General features: G+C 42.2%; 1 protein-coding gene across 1 annotated transcript in view; it reads right to left on the bottom strand.

Moving 5' to 3' along the window:
* Positions 1–1,454: 1,454 nt before the first annotated feature.
* Positions 1,455–19,733, bottom strand: part of grin2da (glutamate receptor, ionotropic, N-methyl D-aspartate 2D, a) — a gene marked incomplete at both ends in the record, with an annotated part of 358,506 nt that continues 340,227 nt past the window's right edge. The window contains 4 exons of the mRNA XM_079259282.1: positions 1,455–1,631; positions 1,788–4,607; positions 14,786–14,956; positions 17,991–18,052. Coding sequence (XP_079115408.1) covers positions 1,455–1,631; positions 1,788–4,607; positions 14,786–14,956; positions 17,991–18,052 — 3,230 coding nt within the window. The remainder of the gene's footprint in view (positions 1,632–1,787; positions 4,608–14,785; positions 14,957–17,990; positions 18,053–19,733) is intronic.

Raw genomic sequence — 19,733 nt, 5'->3', positions numbered from 1 at the left:
TTTTTAAATGTTTATGTAAACCTTCTGGGTTGCTACAATTTCCAACCTTAACCATATTCCAGTGGTTTTTGTTGCAGCACAGGCGATGGCGGCTGACTGTACATTCAGTCGAACACAGGCAGGGAACAGAAACTGCCTCCATTTTTGTAGTTAGGTAGTTGAGAGAACATTTCATGTGCACCAAAGCTTGAGTAGTATGGCACAGTGATTACATTGTATTAGATCAATACATGTCTTGACATTTAGAACACCATCAATAGCAACAACTATAACACAGAAGTAAAGTAATGGTCTCTATGTGTAAAGCTTCAACATGAGAAAAAGGTGAAATAATGTATTGCTCAAAGAGGAGTCGAAAAATTGAGTTAACGTATATGTGTCATGGATGAATTTGTGATGGTATGTTGGCATGTGCATGTTTCTTTTTTTGTGTTTTTTTTTTGTGGAAGATGATGTAATCTGCAGGATAAAAAGGAAACACAGCTGCTCTGCTTGTTGCACAGATTGATGTTGAGCTCTACTTTAAGTTTGGCACTCAGCTTTTCATTAAGCCAGAAGAATATCAGTCACAGCTGACTTACCCTGTTGTCAAGAATACAAACACAGAAAATCACAGACACACAGAATAATAACATCAAGGAGAGGAGCCAAGAGGGAAGAATAGGAGTAGATATGACAAGAAAGATGAGAAGATCCACGTGAAAATAAGGTGGAAAACAAGTAGAAAAGTAAAAAGAGAAACAAAAAGTACAAGGGAAGTAGAGGGGTTAAGATACAAGAAAGCTGCAAGAAAGTTGAGGTGGAAAGGGGGGGCAGAGGACAAACTGAAGCTAAGAAAAGCAATGGATACAAAAAAAAGCAAGTGGTTATCACCATTCCATCCATCTAAACAAGAAGGTATTGATCACACAACAAAGATGCCTCAGGTGGACGTCACAGTTCTGTGGGGGTGTAAACAGTTTGTTGGGGGAAAATGAAAGTTAGGGTAAGCAAGTTGTTTTAAAGAAAAACTAAAGTTAGAGAACACTGTTCTGTGTTAAAGGCTTCTGAGAGCAGCAGGCATACAGTACTATAAAGTTCCTGAGCCCTCAGCAAGCATAAAGATTCCTCTGAATACTTTCTGCTTCAACTCCTTCAGTTCTACCGCTTCTGAAGAATTTGCTTGCACCGGTTAGTTTGACGCCAAATGCAAGTCTGTAGTTGTCATGTTTCACAGACTGAGAGGATTACAAGGAAACAACCGTAAACACAAGAATGGTTCTGTGTTCCTTTGACCTACTCCGTTGGTTTGTTTGGCTTTTAGGTTTGTTTGTGCAGAACTTTAGGAAAGGGCTCAGTGCATATACTGTATCGACCTGGCTTTACAGCCACGTTTGCTGATGTGCAGCCATGTTTGCAGATCATCCATGGTCAGCTTTGTTGGGTTTTCTTATGACTTAATACCTTGCTGAAGTTCAAACTTCGCTCTCCACGCTGGAGAAATGGGCAGATCCTCTTCGGGAGCAAAGGCTCTTGGTTTTGAGGGGTAAGTGAGGAGACTGAGGAAATCTCTGTGGCTGGGGTACAGAGCGTAGTCTCTGGTACTGCAGTTTGGCACTTGCAGAAGCCATGGAGGAGGTCTGGGGTACCCCCTGTGTGGACGAGACCACTGACGGAGATGACACAGAAGAAGAAGAAGTATGGGGCGGTGCATGTATAGAGTGAGATGAGGATGGTGGAGCTGGGAGAGCGGGAAGTGGGGGTGGCAAATTCGGTATAAGGGATGAAGGCGGGGATGGTTGTCTTACTCGATCTCGATCCCTCTCTGTTCTCTGTGTCCGCTGCTGGAGGCTGAGGTTTGACTGGCTACCGGATTTAGACGGATTGTGTGATCGATCAGGTTTGGAAGAGGATGAGTCATGTTTTGGCTTCAAGGGACCACCAAAACTCTGACAGTGGTGGTACAGCTCTTCCTGGCTTCGTGAAGTTGCACGGGTCCATTTGGAGGAGTGTGGATGACGTCGTGGGGAATGGCAAGAGGAACAAGCTGCGTGACTTTTTCCCTTGTCTTTTGACTTGCGCTTACTTTTTTTCTCATCCTGTATGTGGAGCTTATCCACTGACCAGTAACGTCTGGGAGGTGGTGGAGTGAGAGGAGGTGGAGGCCAGTGTGAACCTGATCCCCAGCCTCTCTCTCCTCCTCCTCCACCTGCGCTAGAACCCCACCCACTCTCCGCTGTACCCCACCGTTCTCCCCGCTCCAAGAACAGGTCGTCTCTGCTGTTGATGCTGCCTGCTTTGTCCCTGGAGGGATAGGTACTAAAAAACCAACCTCCTCCTCCAATTCCTCCCACTGCCCTGCCTTCATGATCTTCCCAATACCTTTCAAACTTTCCAAATTCTCCTGAAGAACCATCATCATCAGAATATATCCCGACTACCTTATCACATTCCCGCTCCTCATCGGATATAGTCCTTTCTCCTCCACGCCTTTTTCCATGCTCCGTTTTCCTTCTGTCAGGCTCTGAGTCCTCCACTTCATCCTCTATTTCAGATTCCCACTCATGGAAGGACAACCCTTCCTTGGAGTGCATCTGTCTTTCATTTCGTCCCAAAAGTGGTCTCCTTTCTCCTTCCTTTCCCATGGCATCTCGGTCTGAACTTTTACTCTTCCTTCTTTTAGAAGAAACTGGCAACAGGGGCAGAAAAGCAGATGGAATAGCATCAGAAGATGGGTTTCCTCCTCCCCAGAACTTGACAGATGTAGAAGGCTTGCTACTAGAGCTATGATAGTGCTTGCTGTTCCTCCGCCTGAGATGTCTTTCCTTTTCTCTATTTTCGTCACCATTGTCTCTCTCTTTGTCTTCTCTTTCCTTCCTCTCATCTTCGCCAGGGATGTTCCATCCATAGCTTCTGATTGAGCTCTCACTCTTTTTCCTAAACGACTCTCGTCTCAGGGGTGGGTATTGTGGGAAGTCTGGGGTTCCTGATTTGAGTTCCTCTCTTTTTTCAGGATCTCTGACCTCTTGCTCCGACCTTTTTCGGTCTCTCTTTCTTGTCTTGTCATCTTTCTTCCTCTTTTTCTTGCCTTTGCGCCTCTTTCGCCCCCTTTCTCTCTCTCGCTCTTCCCTTTTCTTTTTTTTTCTTCCCTTCTTCCTCCTTTTTCTTTCATGCTCCCTCTCTTTGTGGTGTCTTTTCTCCTCTCGACTCACTGCTCCGTCTCCTCGTACAGTTATCCCTCCCCTCTCACGCTCTCTGTCGCCCCAGGATGCCCACCACTCCTGTAACTGGGCAAGCTGACTGCTGGTCCTCTCCCTTCCATATGCTCTCTGTGGACGAGGCTTTCTTGGCGGGACTGGAGGAGGTGGCGGGCTGCATGGCAGTGAGCGTGACGACATGCGCCGTGAGCGAGCCTTCCTTCGTGAACCGAGGAGGAGACTGGACTCTTCTGTGAGAAGATCTGAGTCATATTCGTCATCTACCATTAAATCCCGGTCGCCTGCTCGATAACGAAAACTCAGCGAGGAGTTATAGGAGCTTTCACTGGAGCAGGAAGAGGGAGAATTTGACCGAGAGAGTGATGCAGAGGATGAAGAAGAGGATGATGATGACGATGACGAGGAGGAGGACGAGGCACTGGAGCAGGATGAGTAGAAACGGCATGGAGAGGAAGGAGTGGTAGGGGTGTGTGTTGGGGAAGAAAGCAGAACGGGAAGAGGAGGTGGTGGTGGCGGACGACGACCCCTTCTGCCACCTCCATCGCCTACTCCATACCTCCCACCTCCTCGCCTTCCTAGAGGGAGTATATTCTCATACAGTGGGCCTCCTGAGCCTTTTCTCCTTGCCTGAACCAGGCTTCCTCGTCGCCAGAAGGGAGGCCTTCGAGGAGAAGATGGGAGTGGAGGAGGTGGCTTCGAGATTAGATGCCCTTGGCCTTGTTGGGGGCCTTTGGGAGGAATCCGTGGCATCCCTGAAGCTTTAAGACCACGAGAACTGACTTTGGGAGTCTGCTGAGTGCCCAGTGCCTGCTGCTCTGAATTGGCTCCTAATCCCTCTGGATCTATGGGACCATAGTAACGCTTATATTCATCGAGCCCAGTGTCACCTCCGCCTCCTGTGACACCTGCAACCCCTCCTTGTAGATTCCAGTGCTGTCCAAGGTTCTGCTGATACTGTTGTTGAGTAGGTAGTTCAGTGATTCCTCCTGCAATTCCTCCAATGCCCACACCTCCACTACTGCTTCCACTCATAACTTTCTCCGGTTTTGGCCTGTTCCAGCGATCCACCACAGCCAGTCTGCGGTCATGGCGAGGCAAGAAGGTTGAGCAAGGCATGGGGCCTTCCAGTAAGGGACTGTTTGAGGGACCTAGGGCCATTGCTGAATGCCCTGTAGTTCGCGGTGATCCGGGTAGCATTGTAGTGTACGTCTGTCCCTGCTGCTGTTGGTGATGCTTCTGTTGCTGTTGCTGCTGCACCATGGCAATAGCAGTTGTGTTGTTCACTGTGGCGGTAACAAGGTGTTGTTGTGGGGCAGTGGGCATGGTGGTCACGGTGTGGTACTGGGGCAAAGAGCTTTTGCTTCCTCCCGGCGCTGTCTCATCCTCAAACTGGCAACAACTGTACATCCCCTGGGTGGAAAGATAACAGAGAGAGTGTAATTAGACCAGCAGGCTGCCAAGTGTGATAAGAAAGAACACAGAGTCTGTGTCAGAAATAGAGACACACAAAAAGCCCAACATCCCCAATTTTGAAAAGAAAACCTATAGAGCATATTTAATCAGATATCTGTACAAGCCATATAAAAGCTATCTTCAGAAGATTGTGTTTGACTTACTGACTGACTTCCATGATGGCTCTTAAATCAATCTCTAAAAATCAGCTGAGAAAAAAAAGGAAATATACTGATTCCTCTAATCTTTGTTCTTTGGTTTGGATTTTGTCCCAGAACACCTTCAAAGCTGTGATTATTCTGGTTAAAGACATTGACCTTTCTGCAATATAAAAAATTAATCTGATCTTTCCTGCCAACAATGTACCATCTGAGTAGTAGAAGCTTACATTGTTTACATTAACAGTTAAACTTTAACTTGATGTTTTTCAGTACCTTTTAGTGACATAAATTCAATTTATGTAACTTTATCTTTGGCTGTATAAATATATACATAATAATATAGTATATATAATATTATAATAATATATAATTATATATAATATAGCAATTACAGTAATGTGTGTTTCATCTGGTGAAGATAACAACAGGGTAATATGGTCAATCCTGCCACTGTTTTGTAAAAAATCTGTTGAGCAGCTCATGTGAGGATCCAGTCAAAGTTTTGACAGAATGCTGCATCAGGAGAGGTCTTTATTTGTTTGGGTTAGAGTGTGCAGCTTTTAAGGCTCAACTTTAAATACTTTTTCTTTCAATCGCTGTGGATGATTTCCTTCTACTAAACATTCTCTGTATTTTCACATCTCTAAAAGCATAGATGGAAAAGCCTTGAAGTGAGTTGAAGCAACAGATTTTATACTATGAATCCAGTATGTGATCGCTTCGGGAAGTTATTCCCAATCAAAAGACAGGAATTTTTTAACTGGAGCGAAACAAAGCAGACTGATACATCTTTACTGAATCAAGGAGTTGTTTGTCAAAATAGGTCATGTGTCCACTGCATTTCTTTGAAAATGGTTTGGAAATGTATGAAATCTCTTTCACCTGTGACATTCCAGTTCCTGAAACTTTACAGATTTACTTCACAACTATTTCATGTTGTTTGTGAAATAAGTAACTAAATAGGCCTGCGACGTGTGTTGTCTGTTTCTGATCCTTGAAGAGATGCATGATCACATCTTATTCCCTTTATTCTCATCTCACTAACACAAATGCTTACACATCACTGTTTTGTATAGCTTGGTGTTCTTCAGGTTTTTCCTCAGTTTGTCTTCTTATGGGTTTCTCTCAGTGATTTTCTGCTTTGTTTTAGAACAGAGGCTGTAAAGTTTGTTCTTTTTTCCTCAGATATAATAGCTGAATTTCTGTTTTGGCTGTACATTTGTTCCGGTGTCTTTTTTGTTTCTTTTTTTCATCAGAATCAGCATTAAAATGTAATTTAGCAAGATCCAAAAATAAGGAAAATAAATAATAATAAGCAAGTGTCAAGAGTAGCATTTTGTCCTTCAATAAGCTACTCTTGGCTAAGCAAATTTGCTCAGCACAATGAAGCCAGGCCATCTTTCCTCTGTCATTATGCTGGAAAAGACAAGTTAAAGGAATAAATAAACAAATCAAATATGCAACAATCAAAGAAAATGTTTATCTGAATGCAAATCATTGAATGAAGATTTTTGTATTAAAGACCGTATGAAAGATTATTTTCCCTTAATGTGTTGATGAAGAACTGCAATTGCTTTGATTAGAAAACAGTAATGTTCATTTTCAAGCATTATATTTCAAATTCTCTTTTCTGCAGGTGGGCTTGAGTAGAATATATTTCTGACAAAAAATTATTTCCATATTTCATGCTTTTACTTTGTTTTGTTACTTGTGTCAAAATATAATCTTCTCCACTTAATGAATTGCAAGAGCGCACCAGAGAGCTTTACTCTATCTCAGCAGCAACAAGTAACACGACATAATGTGTGCCATAATTCATGACTGGCGCAATTAACCTCTGTTCCACTTCTTCTTTTGTTTTTTAAGAGTTGGTTTTAATCCCTGTGATTGTCCTTTTGTGTAATCTCTCATTTCATGCCCTTTTTAAAGTTGGTTCCCTTTCCCCCGCCTGAACTTAATTCTGTTTTCTGTTGAGATTTTCATTTGTTTGGACTTCTTACATGCTCTGCATCTTTTCCTAAAGACACTTTTTCTCATCAGTTTTCTCGACGACTCTGCATACATGGGTTTGTGTTTAGGTCTTCTGAAGAACACTAACTCACAACTCCGAGTAAAATATAAAGCAAAAACCAATAGGAAGAGGTGTAAATTACCACTGCCTCATAAAACCTTTCGGTTTTAAACCCAGCGTACAATCAGTCAGTTAAAAACAGTCATGTAAGCTTTTTTTTCCCCCCTCTCTGACAAAGTGCTCCTCCTCCTCTCTTTATATATTTACACCTCAGTGTAGATGGATGGGATTCAATTAGCAGCACTGAGAGTGGTCATGTAAATCTAAAACCTCTATTATTCTTAATACAGTAGGTGAAGATGATTCATATGATATCTATCACATAATAATGATAAAATGTGCAGAGCCTCTTGTAAATCTTGGTCTCCCACTAGGACAGACATCTGATGGAGAGGCCGTAATAATGGCCCTTCTGGACACATGAATCAGCAGTCCCAGCTGCAGAAGTGCTATTGCAGTCCTGAGAGCATGAGATGCAGCACACTGTGAAATGGAAGCTAAGGTGATTGGTTTAAAGCAAGTCGCAGAGCCATCTGAAGATTTTAAACATTTTGTTCGGTAGATAGAAGCTAATGGTTCTTGTTTCTGCCAAAGGAAACGGGAGAAATTCTGCATGGAACTGATATTTTTATTTGCAGAATTAAATTATAGTAGAATTTGAAAGGTACTTAATGTATGATGAGAGGTCAAACTGCAAAAACTCCCTTCTTCCTCATGAGACCACAGGTTGGGGAAAAAACATTGTGCTTTTTGAGGATGTCAACGCCTTCGGACCGACTTCTTTTCCTCTCTGTTGATTTCCTTCAACATGCACAAAGCAAAATAATCAAACACAGTTTGTGTGAAGCCAAAAGTCTGAGCTGCCATTATTAATAACCCACTGTGTCAAACTCTGGTCCTCAAGGTCCGCTGTCCTGCAGGTTTTATATCCGTCCCCGCTTCAACACACCTGACTGAAATTAATGGGCCTCCAGGACTGGAGCCTGACATCTATGAGACAACCATTTACAGCAGCACAGTGACGATGGGATGTAAGGACAATCGGTGGCCCCACAATTAAAATGCAAAGACATTTCTGGCTTTCGGCGCCAAGTTTCACACTGCAGTGATGTACTGGCTTGATAGTGTAACTGTGTTAATTATCTGCCAAACTAGGCTTCATCCAGCTGTACATTAGCAGTTGTGTTTTAGTGTCAGTGTTGAATAAAAAGAAACAAATGTGAAAAACAACAGCAAAAACTGAAAAAAATAATAAAAAATAAAGTACTTATCATTCCAACATTTCATGAGTTCTCCTGTGATTTTTTTTTTGTAACCACACAGTTTGTGTACAATTGTGTTATTATATGACTTTATTATATGACTTTAACTAGAGTGATCATGTTGTGTTTAACAAAGCTACGTCAGGTATTAGCAGTACTGGCATACAGAACACCCTCGTTTTCCAAACAAATGTACCTTTAGTTGTACCAGGAATTAAAATGAACATGAAATTTTGGAAAAAAACAAACAAAAAAACAAAACAAAACAGTGGTTTAATGATATTTTCCTTGACTGTATGGTTTGCAGGCCACTGCAGACCAGAGGTAGCATGTACATGGAGCTCTGAACGGGCTTTTGACCCTGGCGTATTAACATGCCCACTCATCATATTCTCTGTTATAAGGCGATCATTTTGAAATTAGCATATTTCATAACTTTGTTGAATAAAATCCTAAAGCCTCGCTGGTCCTTGAATCTTCACATAACTCTATGTGCATATTTACTAAACCCAGTTCATATTTATTATTTAAAGAATTTCTGTGTATTTCAGCCACAGGCGGTCAACAGCACTGCACAGCATTTTGAGCTGTTCTGTTTTCGTGTCCAACATGAAAAGGGGTATGCAGAGATGGCCCATTGCTGTATTTTATAACTTACTGGACCTTGCAGGGGTAAACACCTGCATCATCTTCAAGAGATGCACTGGGACCCAAATAGCCCAAAGGAAGTTTCTGCCACAGCTGCAGGGAACTTTAAGCTTTTAAGGAAAACAACCACCAAGGGATGTGGAACATGCGGTAAAATCTGGAGGCATGCTACTAAAGGGATAGGGTACCGGAAGGTGGAAAACAAAAAACAAACACCTGCAGCATGAAGTCGTGTTCAGGAGTTGTGTCAAGAGAACAGAGATGATCTCCACTGGCTGGGACCTCATAAATATTGTTGCATTCATTTCACTCTTGATTCCTACTTTCATCATGTCTTTCACTTTAAGGTATTCCTCTCCTGTTCGTTTCCATTTATTACAAATATTCAGGTTATCTTTAGATGTGTTACATTTATGTGACAAATTATGCTAAAATTATGGCTGTTACGGCTGCTTGTGTTGCTGTGAAGTATGAGGGACCATTTGACGTAATAGATCGTATTGGTGAGTACAACTATCTAATCAAAACTCCAAATCGCCGTCGTAAGTCTCGGATTTGTCACATAAACATGCTCAAATTGTACCACTCCCGCAAGGGTGAACCAGATGTACGCATTTCTGCTGCTCTTGTTCCAGAATTTGAACTTTCCACAGAGAAGGAAGATGGCCTAGATGTTCCAAAAACCCATTTAAATGCCCGTCTTTCCAACTCGGAGATGTTATCCTCTCTGCCTAAGGCCCTTGAGCACTTGACTCTCACCCAGCAGGATGATCTTCTAAAAGTAGTTAATTCACATTTGTGTCTGTTCGGAGATGTTCCGACTCAGACTTCCGTCTTAATGCATGATATCGACGTACAGGAATCAAAGCCAATAAAGCAACACCCATATCGGGCTTCTCCACTGAAACGAAAACTCATGAAGCAAGAAGCCAAATACTTGTTAGCTCATGGGCTAGCAAGGCCAAGCCATAGCCCATGGAGTTCACCTTGCCTAGTGGAAACCAAACCCGATGGGTCCCCCAGGTTCATCACAGATTATCGTAAAGTTAACTCGGTTACCATAACTGATTCTTTTCCTCTTCCCAAAGTCGAGGACTGTGTTGACAATATTGGAGCTGCTCGCTACGTGAGTAAATTGGATTTGTTAAAGGGTTACTGGCAAGTGCCCTTGACTAAGCGTGCTTCGGACATTTTAGCATTTGTCACTCCTGATGATTTTCTACAGTACACAGTTATGGCTTTCGGTATGTGCAACGCTCCCGCTACATTTCAAAGACTTGTAAACAGAATTTTGTCTGGTCTTCCTAAGTGCTCAGCGTATCTGGATGACCTCGTCATATTCTCTGACTCTTGGCCCGAACATATAGAGGCCCTAAGCGAAGTGTTTAATCGTTTAGCCCAAGCCTCCCTGACTCTAAACTTGGCTAAGTGTGAGTTTGCCCGAGCCACTGTGACCTATTTGGGCCGACAAATAGGGAGAGGCCAAGTACGACCTATCGATGCTAAAATTACAGCCATCCTTAAGTATCCTATACCCACCACTCGCCGTGAGCTGCGTCGCTTTTTAGGAATGGTTGGTTACTACCGGACATTTTGCCGAAACTTCTCGTCTGTGGTTCGTCCACTTACTGACCTCATCAGTCCAAAACAGAAGTTCGAGTGGACTGACGAGTGCCAGACTTCATTCGAAGTAGCAAAATCCTTACTGTGTCACACTCCTGTTCTTGCGGCTCCTGACTTAGCCCGGCCGTTCAAACTAGAGGTTGATGCTAGTGCCGTAGGGGCTGGGGCTGTTCTGCTGCAGGAGGATTCTCAGGGGATCGACCACCCTGTCTCTTACTTCTCCAGGAAGTTTAACGAGCACCAGAGAAGGTACTCCACTATTGAGCAAGAAACACTTGCTTTGTTGATGGCTCTTCAATACTTTGAAGTATATCTTGGTTCCGGTGCATACCCCATTGTGGTCTTTACAGACCATAACCCTCTTGTCTTCCTCTCCCGAATGTACAATAAAAATCATCGTCTCATGCGCTGGGCTCTGCTGATCCAAGACTACCACTTGGACATCCGGCACAAGAGAGGGTCTGAAAACATTTGTGCCGATGCCTCCACCAGAATGTAACTTTTTGTTTGACTTATGTTTTGTTTATTTACAGAACTCCTGTCAAGGTTCTGTAACTTCAGGGGGGGAGTGTTACGGCTGCTTGTGTTGCTGTTCAGTCCACTGTTTCTGACACTTCAGCTGGGATTCTGGCTCAAACACAGCTCTGATTGCTGCCTCCTGGCTGGGATTGGTCCTTCATGTCACCTGCTCATCTCCACCCTGCTCATTGGATAATTGGAACTCCGTACTCAGCTGACTCCACTAATCACCAGGACTTAAAAGACACCAGGAGTCCTTCAGTCAACGGCTACCACTGGCTTAGTAGTGGTCTGCCCTCAGCTTGTGTATGGTGACTCTAAACTGTTGTTTGTTGGGAGGACTTTGACAGAGCTGCCTTATTTGCTGTGGTATTGTTCATTGTCATGATTCTGTGATATCTGTTAGTTTTTTTTGGTTGAATAGTTAAACAAGTGTTTTTGTTTGGAAAAATGCTTTACAGGCCTGTTCTTACTTTGTCTACCACCTTTGGACAATAAATCTGTTGGTCCATATGTACATCTGGCCACAGGTCTTTCTTTTGTGCGGCTCAGTTGCCCTAGCCGAGTCTGGGTCGTAACAAAGGCTTTCCAGTTTGTTTTGTAAAACATTATTTAATCAAACTCAGCATTGTCCCAACTGCATAAAACAAAACTAAAGGAGCTGCGTGGCGGTCAATAGTAGTGTTAGAATGGTGGCTTTTCTAGTTTCAAGTCTTCCATCAAGCTCCGAAACTGTTTTAGAATATTTTTAATTCCACAACACAATAAGGAAGTTAATACCTTTGTGTGGATCTGCAATCCAGGAAGAAAAAGAAAGTCTTTAATACGTAATCAAAAAGTGCAGCTATTCAAACAAAACAGAGTGCATGAAACAAAGGAAGCAACTGGCCATCTATGAGTATTTAATTATCTATAACAACAAACAAAAAGGTGAACAAATTGTCTGTGTCTGCTAACGAAACAGAGCAGCTATCTTCAAAAAGCTAGCAAGGGAAAAGAGAGACTCATTTATAGGCTAAATATTTGATAAATAAATGTAAAAAATTTTGTAAACCTTCCATGGAACCAAAACAAAGACACTGCTGAAACAAATATCACTGAATAATATCATGTCAGAGATGTCCCATATGTAGCCACATGGTTAAGAAGAGAGGGAAACCAAACTGCTGGCTACAGTTAATGCACCGACATCCAAACATGAAACTAAATCACTTAGATGATGAACTTAAACAGCAGTAAAGAATAAATAAGTGGCAAAAACTCAGCGAGGGAAGTAAAGGATGTGTTGAGTTTGACAATGACGACGTTATCAGTCTGATTTTTGTGTCATTAATACTCCAAGTTACATGTTCCATAGAGGAAGTCGAAAACAACCTGCTGGTTTGCTGGTTAATGTCCAACCTCAAGGAATATTTCCAGTTTTAGTGTGTGCCACGTGTTCCGTGTGTGCCGCGGCCTCCAGAGCTGAGTGCCCGTGTTTCAGACAATCACACCAGCGCATGTTCGATATGTGGCTTCATGTCGCAGCTCGTTGCGGCTCTCCACTTCACATGCATGTTTTATTTCATAGAGCAGATTTCCAGAAGTTCAGAATGAGCCAGACAGGAATCACACACAGATGTAGTGCAACACATCTGGTCGGTTTCAAAATAAAAGCCCCTGTGCAGCAATGTGACTGCTGAACCATCTGGTTACAGCGGGTTAGAAGTCAATGCAGAGGTGTCTCTCTGTTGTTTTTTCACCACGGACGACAACAGAGGTGTCTAAAGTTGGTCCTCAAGGCAGCTGTCCTGCGAATTTTTGATGTATTCCTGCTCCAATGCACCTGACTCTAATTAAATGGATCTAACAGCCTGGGGATACATGGAAAACCTGCAGGGTTGTGGCCTTTGAGGACCGGAGCTGGACGCCCCTGGACTGCAAGATGTTTATCAGTGGAGAACCACAGATCCTTTTTACAAGGACAACAGTAGAAAGGAAAAGTTATGGACAGAGATATCAACAGATTTGGGAGTTTAACATATAAAAATGTTTGTGTGAATGCATACTACACATTCAGTCAGGTAAGCTGTCCGTAAATACAGTCGTCCTCAAACTTATTCATACCTTCCCATTGAGGAAAAGTTCACAGTAGCCACTCAACTAACTGGAGACAAAATAAAAAGTTGTAATAAATAAAAAATGCTAAATTGTAATCTAGAAAATGAAGGCATTGCTTTAGGACAGTAGCGTACATAGAACAGGTGGAAATTAGCCATAAAAAATAAACATATTCATCCATTTAATGCCACCAGGTTGTTGACATGTATTTGTATCAACTCTATGATTGGATTGTGTATGTGTGTGTGTGTGTGTGTGTGTGTGGGGGGGCGCTAACTGTGCCACCTGGTTAAGATGGGGCATCTAGGGTGTGGTGTGCAAGCTGCCCATTTGGTGCATGATTCTTTTAATTCTCAATTATCTCGGTTGTCGTGCGGGATGAGCTAATGTGTTACATTCTTGTTGTCTCACACCATCAGTCAGGTGTGTTTCCATACTTTTCCTCACCTCAGTTTCGTCTTCTCCACATTCTGTTCCCGTTACTTGCCCCCCCCCACACTTCTTTTCCTGCCTCCAACACCTGCAACCTCCCACCACCTCAGCAACCCAAGCCCTCCCAACGCCTCCTTGATCCGCTCTATTCTCCTCTTATCTCAAAGTTCCTCTTGCTCACCGTCCCACTTCTGCTCACTTCGCCTCCCCAATCACACCCCTTCATCTATATCCCCTTCCTTTTACAGTACCTTGCAGTAGCTCCCATCTCTCCAGTAATTCCATGCCCTTTTTCATTACTTTTTTCTCCGTTTCCTCACCACTTCTTCTCTCTCACAGAGACATCTATACTAAACGTTTCCGAGACCCCAAGCTGAGCTCACAGAAACTCGATCGGCCCTAAAAAGAAATAGCTGCGGAACAGCTAAGTGATGGCTTTGCGCTGAACTCCTGGACTCCCCCTGGAATGATGCCCAGGATAAATGATGTTCCTTGTTTTAGCTACCTCTTCCACCTGCTGAGAGCCAGTATAGAAGGGCCCATATTGAGCCTTTTTTGCAGTCCGTATCCAGATTGTCTCAGAAAACGTTCCATCCCTCCTCATCCTCATCAATAAATCGTTTTTTTCCTGCATGAAGAGCATTTCATGGAAGAAAAAAACACAAAAAGAGATTCCTGCTCACTCATACCAGTGCTTTCCAATTAAGATAATGAGACTGGTTTAGCTCATTAGTTCTTCCTCAGGCTGACAGTGTGCAAATTGGGGGGGTCAGCTGCTCCAGTGTCACGGAAATAACATCTAAAAGCTTAGATGTGCTTTTGGCTTCTTCCTTCACTTTTTTAGGTTTAGAAGTATCATGTTGATAGAGAAATACTGCATTCATTCATTTCCCTTCTTCCAACACAGCTGTAATACTTTTTCTTTCACTCATATTGATTTATCCTTCTGATTATTATTTCTTAGGATCTACAAAGGCTGTAAACAATATCATTTATCAAGTATAAAGCCCAGGAGTCACTGACTCTGGACCTGGAGGACTCCCTGCATATACAGTCCAGGAACATTTCCGAAGATGGTGCACGAGAGATGTTCTCTTCATGTATCGTATTTTCTTTTTCTTGGGATGGAAAGCACTTGAAACCCTGTTTTAACTCATCTAAAGCCAAAAGAAATCTGCTAAAATAGCCTGATAGCCTGAAGGTTAGTTTCACAGAACCATTAAGTGCTGGGAAAAGGGCAAGCACTTTTAGATAGCACGTCTTTTAAGGATTAAACTAATTTGGTTTTCTTAACATTGCTGTACAGGTATTCTTTCTTACCCTGCTAAGAGCCAGGAGGAAGTCCATCCCACCGGACCTCTTAACACAGTGCCGCAGTTTCCAGTACACCAGATGCTCCCAGGCAAATACCAGCAGACTAAGGCCCATGGCCACCAGCAGCATGTAGAACACCCCCGCCATGTTGTCGATGTCCAGCTTACTGCTCATCACCTGCAAAAGAAGAACAAAGAACATGTGAGGAAAGGGGGAGGGAGGGGGGAGGTACGTGGAAATGGGAAGGGAAAAAAAAAACTGAAGGAGAAATAAAGGAAGAAGGTTCTGGGTCATGTGAGAAAGGGGAGAGTGTTTTATTATCCACTGGAACCATTTGTCTCCCAGACACCAGATAAACATTTTCTTTTCAAACCCAAACAAGAAAAATAAATGCAACAGAGGTTGTGTTTTTTTTTTTTTTTTTTTTTTAGTGGCTCTTGGATATTTTCAAGGCAGCAACCACATATCTGTATTGTGTCCAAGAGCTTTTCAGGCAACTCATTTCCTTCACCTCGAACATCCAGAACTTTCTGCAGCATTTTGTCTTGTTTAAATAATTGCAAAGGCATCCAGACATAAAATGATCTCCGTATTTTCTAATATTGCAAGCAGTCAAGTTAAAATTCTGTGTTTAAGATGAACATAAAAGCGAGTGCAGAACCCAGATGTTGCTCCATCAATCACCGAGCAGTCATCTCTTTAAACTTAATGAAACCTGAGCTTCTCTGAGCTGAAAGAGCTTCTGATGTGGCACTTTTCCAGACATTACACAAGTAGAACGACTGTCAGCCAGATCACGTCATAAAATGGTTCAATCTGGTAGAAATACCAGCAAAAGAATCCGCTCATGAACTCTTCAATGTGCTAAGTCAGGAGACACAGTAGGCTTTAGCCCAATGGATTAGAGCTATGCAAAAAAAAAAAAGAAAAGTACAATCCTTTAATTCTAAGGTTTTACATCAACAAAACAATCATCTGGTCCTTACCTGCTCTTGATATTACGTAAATACTTCAGAACTTCACAAGATATGTTATATCATGTGATAAAAGTGCAGTAAAAATGCAAATGTGCCCAAACTTTAATAGCTTTAATCCACCTTATCAGTCTCTGACATGCTCTGCCCCACTTTTACTTCACAATGTTTATTTGGTTCATCGAGGTTAGCAGGAATTTATCTATGAACAGTCCGCTTAAGGACTTCTCACAGCATTTCCATTGCCACTGCAGCAGACTTGCTGCAGTTTTTGTCCTGTTTAGAGATGTCATTATTGGATTTCCTCAGTATTTGCAATATGAAACAACACAATTAAGTGTAGATATCCCACAATGTCATTACTTCCCCAAAGGATCATGTCTGAAACAAATCAGTGCAACTTGTGCAGAGTCAGAAAACAAAGTAGCATGTTGCTGTGTTTTAACACACCATGTGCGAGTTGCAGAAGATGTGCATAGGAACACTTATTCCCTGGAAACAAATGGATTAAGTCATTCCTGTCGGAAATATTAGGTTATAGAAGAAAATGACAGAGTTGTCATTGTAGAGGACGGCTTGTCAGCTTGTAAAACACCCTGAAAAACTGCTGTGCAAGAAGGAAATACGTGGAATATATTTCACCACTTGCAGGAAAACATCAGCATTGTATGCTAAAGTAAAGGAAAATGCTCAGTACTTGGGTTAAATGAGGCTAATGTTGTATCTAATATGACACCGTAATTACATTTTATTGTGTTATTTCTCATTTTCTAATGGTGTACAGCTCAGGTCAGACCAGGTAAGATGATTGACTTAATGGTATTTTATAAGGATGCAAAAAAACGGATCAACTCTCAAGCAGTCTGATGGATACTTTTACTGTTCAGACATAGTCAGCACGGTGTGAGGTCGACGCCTGTTGTTAGTGTTTAATGGGCTGTTTTCACTCTTCCAGTGATGCTAATGTCTCAAACAGCAGCTATACTTTGAAAGGGAAGCTGGGAAGCTAGCCAAAAGATAGCTAGATATCTTGCTCCTGTTTCTAAAAAATACAAGCCTTCCAAGTCCAGATTCCTTTTCTATTTGTTTTCCCTGAAAGTTATGAAGTTGTATCTAATTATTGTATTATTTAAAGTATTATGTTTTATTCTAAGATGTTTTATTCATCCAGAGAGACCTCACGCATGCAAACATGTAAACTCTGATTCAAACCTCCTCCCTGCCGAAGGTCAAACCAACGACCTTCTTGCTGAGAGGTCACAGTGCAAACCACTACACCATTGTGTTTCAACCTTTTTTGAGCCAAGGCAAACTTTTTCTTACTGAAAAATCACAAGGCACACCACAAACACAAAATGTTTTTTTGCTTTTTTAAGTCTATATTATTAATATAAAGTCCATCTAGTCAAAGCCTCTTGAATAGAAATCAGATAAACACAAGCAGAAGGAATTTTATCATCTTTCACTCGGGCCTGTTTGGATGAACACAGAGCTGCTTTTCAGACCAATTAGGTGAAATTGGCTCATTTCTCAGGGCACACCTGATAATCTCTCACGGCACAGTGGTTGAAAAATGCTGCACTACACCATTGTGCAGTCATGTTAAAATCAAAAGATAGAAATAAAAGTTAAAGACCTCAAAAGGACGTCGATCTGACTTGATATCTTGATAGCATGTTTAATATGTAGGCCTAATAATCATAAAAATAATAACCATCCATTTTTTTTAACCGCTTATTCCAAGCTGGAGCAGCATTCCCAGCAATCATTGGGCAAAAGGCAGAATACACCCCACACAGATCGCCAGTTCACATGATTATAGTAAAATCATGATTATTTCTCTGACAATAATCATAACGAGAACATCTGTAATTGTTACAATCCTAGCGTCGTTGCATGGGCCAGTTTCAGCGAAGCTTCAGCTGCTGAGCAGAGATGCCTTCATGCTTGACTGTAGTTTCACCATCAGCCTTCCGCCACCGTGCTTTACACTTGGTATAAGGTATCTCTACAATACAGTTGGTCTGGTTTTTAGCCAATTTTATAATTGGCACCATGGTTAAAGTCTTTACTTTGGTCTCATCTGTTCAAACCATAGATATTCAGAAAGAGTTTCCTTTTCACGTGAGTTTCATGTTAATTTGACAAAAAAAAAAGGATCTACTGAGCAACCAGTAGGAGACCACTTTAGTTTAGAAACTGTAGCAGACTGAAAAAAAAGGTGAAAGACATCATACCTCGATCTTATCGTTGTGGCAGATACCCGACAACCACAGGCGCTCCAACATATCAATCTCATCTGAAAGAGAAAAGAGAGAGAGGAACGCTTTAAGAAAGAATAGCAGAGTAAAGGGCACGATGGATGGAAACACTCAGGGACAATTAGTTTAAAACAATGTAGAGAAAGAGGAGAAACTAGCTGTATAAAATGCTGAAGTGAGATTACCACCTCTTTGTTATGCAATCAAGGTGTCTGTTCCCCTGAGGGAGAAGACAGACATTAGAGAAGTCAGTTAGGAAGATTGGAACGAGAGAAAATAAAGATGGAAGAAGATGGAAGAGTGTCATCAGTTTGTAGATGCATGGATCTGTAGGAGCAAGCAAAACGGGATGGAAAAAAACAAGATAAAAGGGATTTTTAGCACAAGTAGAACAATGGGGAAAGACTCAAAGAACACAAGAAAGAGCAGCAAAAGGTAAGATTTAATGGACATTTGCAGCAAAAAAAGATGTGATCGAAAGGAGAAATTGGGTATTAGAGACAGTGTCTTGAGGAGAGACGAGCCCTTTGAAGCAGTCGGTAAAAGGGCTCCATGTCGGAGGCGGGAAGATGGAGGGCAGAGGATGCGACAGCACATGGGAGATGAAAGGATGGAAAATACACAAATATTACATTTCCCGCTCAAACTATCAAACCACACACGAGATACACACTCTGAACTCTAGTGTAATGGTACTCCCAGTTCTGACCATTAATGCTTTAATCAAAGAGAGTCAGACTTCGCCGAGGAAGTTGTGCTTTTTCTTCAGAGGCTTCTGTACGAGCAGACTGTACAGCACCGTCTTCTAAAGATGCTCAGAGTCTGTCACTGTACCCACTGAAGATGCCCAAGTTAATGGAGATCCAGTTCCTTATTATTAATCGACCTCCGGGTTAATTAAGACTGCCTGGAAACCCCACCAGAAAGCCCTGCCACATGGATTAGACTGCCACCACTCAGCCGTGTTGACTGAAACCTCAAATCTGCTCAAACAAAGCCGAAATCTTGCTCCAATACAAATCACAGTGAGCCAAATTTCCCATCCACAAATGTGGTGTGGGAATTCAAATGTTCAAAGCTGAATTAAACAGGCTCAACTGCGTGTAACCTTCCTCCTCTCACCCTGCTCCCGACTGACAATAGACACTAATACGCATGTTCATTCAGTCTCGTAATCTAATTCATGGAGTTTCAATGAGCGCTCATCTGGGTGCTCTTTTCCCATCTGTTTCTCTGCCTCTTCTTTTTTTGTCTTACTGTAAATATGGTAATCACAGCAGTCGTTGGTACGTAAATCCTTCCCACAAAGAGCTAGCAGACAGACAGAGTTTCTGTATCCTCTCTCACCTGCACTGCAAATGAAAGGAACAGGTGGGGATAAGCCAGAGCATAAAATAGGATCCGTGTTTCAATTTGTTGACTTGTGACAGTTTCCTTCTGATATAAGAACAAATCAACTTAGTTAAATTTATTTCCCTTCAACCCTGGTCATTGTTCCAGTATTCATTACTTTTTGTTGGTGCAGGATGGGGAGCTAAGCCCTAAGAAGCTAATTCTCTCAGAGACGTTGTGAGAAATATCTTCTCCATCCAATCTGTGCAGAAAGGCATGCAGCTGAAGCCATTGTCACCTGAGGCAGTTCGAAACCTACAGAAATCAGATGATTTCCTATCAAACGCTGATGGCATCAACAGGCTTTTCTTCCAGCCCAGATAAAAA

Source organism: Telmatherina bonti (assembly GCF_933228915.1).
Source record: "Telmatherina bonti genome assembly, chromosome: 19".
In the NCBI taxonomy this organism is placed as follows: Eukaryota; Metazoa; Chordata; class Actinopteri; order Atheriniformes; family Telmatherinidae; genus Telmatherina; species Telmatherina bonti.
This window is presented reverse-complemented; position numbering and strand designations above follow the sequence as displayed.